Source organism: Ammodytes marinus (genome assembly GCF_949987685.1).
Source record: "Ammodytes marinus genome assembly, chromosome: 19".
In the NCBI taxonomy this organism is placed as follows: domain Eukaryota; kingdom Metazoa; phylum Chordata; class Actinopteri; order Uranoscopiformes; family Ammodytidae; genus Ammodytes; species Ammodytes marinus.
This window is the reverse complement of record NC_137223.1, coordinates 26,552,800-26,557,799: the sequence shown is the minus strand read 5'-3', so window position 1 is coordinate 26,557,799 and position 5,000 is coordinate 26,552,800. Positions and strand designations below refer to the sequence as shown.

Here is a 5,000-nt window from a genome sequence, read left to right as displayed (position 1 = left end):
AGTCATAACAGTCATGTATGTCTTCTAGAGCTCAACAAAGTCCTTCCTCTTGCCCTTAACAATATAAGTCAATCTGGGGCGCTCCGGTGGTGTAGTGGATAGAGCGTGTACCATATTGGCTCCGGCCTTCGTTGCAGTGGTCGCGGGTTCAAATCCAACCCGTGGACCTTTACTGCAGGTCACCCCCCCCCCCCCTCTCTCTCTCTCTCTCTCTGTCTCCCCATTTCAACTCTGTACTGTCTAATAAAGTTATCTCTCTCTCCCCCCCATTTCAACTCTGTACTGTCTAATAAAGCTTGAAGATGCCAAAAAATTATCTTTAAAAAATATATATATATATAAGTCAATCTTTGCAGTCCAATACAGCTGGACAACTCCTTTATCTCAAACCAAGTGTTTAGTTTTAAAAGAGGTTTATGTTAAAAAATTATTAAAATATCAAGTAACGTCTCATATTGATACAAGTAACAGTTGAGTTAGTGTTTTTGATAGTAAACCCTCATCCTATTGCTGTGTGTGTGTGTGTGTGTGTGTGTGTCTGTCTGTGTGTGTGTGTGTGTGTGTGTCTGTGTCTGTCTGTGTCTCATTTTGATACAAATCAGAAACTTTTTAGAAAAATATGTAAGATCATTTCAGCCAGACACAAACAGATGAAATGTTTGTACTCATACTAACTCGAGTGCTATGCTTCAGTACAGTGACTGGTGAGGTGCATATACTTGAGTATTTTCTATTTAATGAAACTATATTTATATTTCTACCGCGATGTATAACAGACCGAAATATTGTACATTTTACTGCACTATATTTATTTAACTAAAGCAGCTTTTAAAGGGGCACTGTGTAACATTTTAAGTAATTCATCAGCTAAAATCAATATCCTCATTCATAAATATGTCCTCATTGGTGTAAAATCACCTCTGCCAATAATCTGAATTATCCTCCTGAGCGGAGAATTACAAATATTAATATTACATTTTCTACATTGAGCAGGCAAGTCTTATGGAGGAATCCATGTTTTTGGAATGTCATCAGGTGCATTGTTTAAAATTTAGAATTGTTCTTGTACTTGAAGGCCACTGTAGCTTCTGTTGTTATTCAAAAGGGGTGGGGTTACCCAGGGAGCGTTGCACTCTAGAACTTTCTTGATGATGTCATATTACACACTGCCCCTTTAAACAAATAAAACTAACCTTAAAAATGACAATACTTGGTTTCCTGTAAAACACCTACACTGCTCATGGTGTAGTGGTTAGACCCCCTCCCCCCCCACCCCTCCATTTAGTCTCTCCAAAACTGTCTAATAAAGCCAAAAAAATATATATATATATAATCTTAAAAAAAACTGAAAAATAGTTGCTGAGTAATTTCTGAAACAAATGAATTCATTGCAGTTTTAAACATGATTGAAGTTGATTCTTTGGCATGTTTCCATTTCAAGTTGATGGTGAAGTTGAGTTTGAGTTTTTTTTTTTTTTTTTTTTTTTTAACCTTTATTTCTACAGGTAAATCCCATTGAGACCGGAGATTCTTTTACAAGGGAGACCTGTTTTCCTTTCCCACGTTACCATTCACACACCGATAGCAGGCTAACTATCGACATTCACACGAGGCAAGGTGGGTGAAGTGTCTTGCCCAAGGACACAACAACTATGACACAGGTGGCAGGGCGGGGATCGAACCTCCAACCCTTTGATCATCGGCCGACCCGCTCTACCAACAGAGCCACAGTTTTCTCTTCTAAATCAAAGGTAAGGGTAATAGCCTACCGACTAACAATGAAATACAAATGTGGTCTTGTTACTTGACACTTGAACCGACATTTTAAAGGATCTGTAAGTGGCTCCCATGGAAATTGAAGGTAAGGGTATATAGAACAATGTTGGTGTTTGAGTGTCACGAAATCAGAGCAACTTTATTCAAACGTGAATTAAGACCTTTCTTCAAATATGTGTGATTTGGTTTGTTGTGGCCATTTTGGAAGAAGGGGTAGGCAGGGGGAAAAATCTAATTTCTCGACACTCCAACTAAAAAAACACACACACACACACTCACACACACTCACTTGAACCAAAATTCTCCCATTGAACCTTCAATTTAGAAGTGAAAGCCAAACTTGAATGGACCCTCTCTCCACTCAGCACTGTGTCTCTTTGCTGTCTATCTGGTGCTGCCTGTCTAACTCTCACACACACACTGGTAGTATAAGTAGAGAGAGAGAGAGACAGAGAGAGAGAGAGATGGAGAGATAAAGACAGAGAGAGAGAGAGAGAGAGAGAGAGAAGTGAAAACTAAAAACTAAACCCACTCAGCACTGTGTCTCTTTGCTGTCTATCTGGTGCTGCCTGTGTAGCCTGAACATCAGCCCTTTGTCACTGCGTCCTGGGGCAGAGGCTGGGGCCTTAGCGGCTGGGGGGACAGTGTGTTTGTCCTTACTATGTATGGCTGGGGGGACAGTGTGTTTGTCCTTACTATGTATGGCTGGGGGGACAGTGTGTTTGTCGGTCAGGTCTTCATAGGATCTCTGAGCATTTCCCACAGGACGACTGAAAGCTCGCTGCAGCTGAGAGTCTAAACCCGGGTCCTCTGCGATGGTGGCCATACGGGGAGCGCTGTCTGTGTGTGTGTGTGAGTGTGTGTGTGGCTCTGTGTGTGAGTGTGAGTGGCTGTCTGTGTTTGTGTGTGTGTGGCTGTCTGTGTTTGTGTGTGGGTGGCTGTCTGTGTGAGTGTAGCTGTCGGCGTGTAAGTGTGTGTGGCTGTGTGTGTGTGAGTGACTGTCTGGGTGTGTGTAGCTGTCGGTGTGTAAGTGTGTGTGTGGGTGTGATTCTGTGTGTGTGTATTTGTGTGGGAAGCGTAACCCTCCCACCATCATCATCGGAGGAGGAGGAGGAGGTTTGAAGATCCGGACTGAGGCAGACTCCAGGCTACTCAGGAGCTCGGCATTCTGGGGGAAAAATTCACAAGTTAGTGTGATGGACAGTTCATTTCATTTTTTTAATTTAAGCAGTATTCAACCCTCATCCTACTGCTGTGTGTGTGTCTATATGTGTCTGTCTGTCTTGTCTGTCTGTCTGTCTGTCTGTCTGTCTGTCTGTCTGTCTGTCTGTCTGTCTGTCTGTCTGTCTGTCTGTCTGTGTCAGTGTGTGTGTTTGGGTGTGTGGTACAAAAAACCTAAAACAAAACTTATTGCTAATTTCCCCAGATTTCTCCCTAATTAAAGTTAGTGAGACACATTTTTTTGGAATCGAAATTATCTAAATAATCTGATGTATGTTTACACACACACAGACAGACAGACAGACAGACAGACAGACAGACAGACAGACAGACAGACAGACAGACAGACAGACAGACACACAGACACACAGACAGACAGACAGACACACACACACACACACAGACAGACAGACAGACAGACACACACACACACACACACACACACACAGACAGACAGACAGACAGACAGACAGACAGACAGACAGACAGACAGACAGACAGACAGACAGACAGACAGACAGACACACACACACACACACACAGACAGACAGACAGACAGACAGACAGACAGACAGACAGACAGACAGACAGACAGACAGACAGACAGACAGACAGACAGACACACACACAACCAGTATTATAAACAGACACTTACACTGGGGAAGAAGAGAGACCTGGTTGTCTCTTCATATTGTTGGTCCAGCTTCTTGTCCTGAGAGACGAACAGAGTTAATAGAACGCATCAGTTTTGATTTTCAAATAAAAAATCTAATTACAAAAACTACAATTTAAAAATAATACATTTTAACATTCCATCAGACAGACACACACACACACACACACACACACACACACACACACACACACACACACACACACACACACACACACACACACACACACACAGTATAATAACCCACCACACAGTGCACCAGTATACTGAATGGGATCCAGAATAAGAGAGAAAAGGCCACGACCGACCCAACGATGTTATCGGCCAGAAACTTCCCGAAGGTGTTGATGTCCAACGTGTCTATGAAGTCCCATAGTCTCTCTATCACGTCCTGCACCTGCTTCATGCACTTTCCCTGGAGGGGGGGGGGGGGGGGGACAAACACACACACACACAATTCCATGGTTAGGGTAGGGCAGTGGTTTTCAAACTGTGGGGCGCACCCCCCCTGGTTATGGCAGGGGGGGCGCGGATGAATATGTGGAGAGAAAAAAATCACGGCATAGCTGGACAAGAGTTCTTCTGCTTAGTTCCTCTCACTGCATTTAAATGCATTCACTATATTACAGAGAAATATGTCTCGTTAAAGAAAAAGAGCACCAAGCCCAACCCAGAGGACCCTGCATACATTTTTTTATTTTAAATTAATATTTTTATGGAAAATCCATGTGTCCTTCTTCAATAGCTTCTAATTCGTCAGAGCCAGTGTCTCCAAATTATTTGTTCACACAAAATTCCTCATATTTAGCCTCTTAATTTTCCTCTCAAAATGCACCAGATTCATAGCCTGGCATTCCCAGACCTGCCACTAGGCGCTGGCAAATTAAATTTGCTGCGCGTGTTGGTCTGGACACGCTCCGTTGAAGCTTTATCAAGAAGACCAGAAATCTGGGCTCACGTTTCAATTGGTTCTATCTAATATGGGCGGGCCAGAGCCCTTTGTATGGTGCTCTGGGGAGGACGTAACCGGATGACGACAGTGACGTGCATGCGCCGTCGAAGCCGTGATAGTAAACATCAAAGATGGCTGCGGATATGTTGTGTGAGTTAGAGACTGCTTTGGCCTCGACCCTTAACGATTTGGAAGACGGCACTCAAATCTTTCATTAGCAAGTAAGTGGAATGTTCTGTTTTGCCGACCGACAACGGCAAACGTTTAATTTAACAGTTTAACAGCTGTTCGCTAAACGAAAGGGGCTTACGTCACCTTGTGCATCGCTGTGATTGGTTGTAGTGCTATCCAACTGCGTGCAGTGGCATTTGAAATGCA

General features: G+C 43.2%; 1 protein-coding gene across 1 annotated transcript in view; it reads right to left on the bottom strand.

Annotated features, from left to right (window-relative positions):
- Positions 1-242: 242 nt before the first annotated feature.
- Positions 243-5,000, bottom strand: part of adam17b (ADAM metallopeptidase domain 17b) — a 22,346-nt gene continuing 17,588 nt past the window's right edge. The window contains 3 exon segments of the mRNA XM_080047975.1: positions 243-2,944; positions 3,653-3,709; positions 3,918-4,085. Of these exon segments, the coding sequence (XP_079904101.1) occupies positions 2,309-2,944; positions 3,653-3,709; positions 3,918-4,085 (861 nt within the window). The 3' untranslated portion in view covers positions 243-2,308.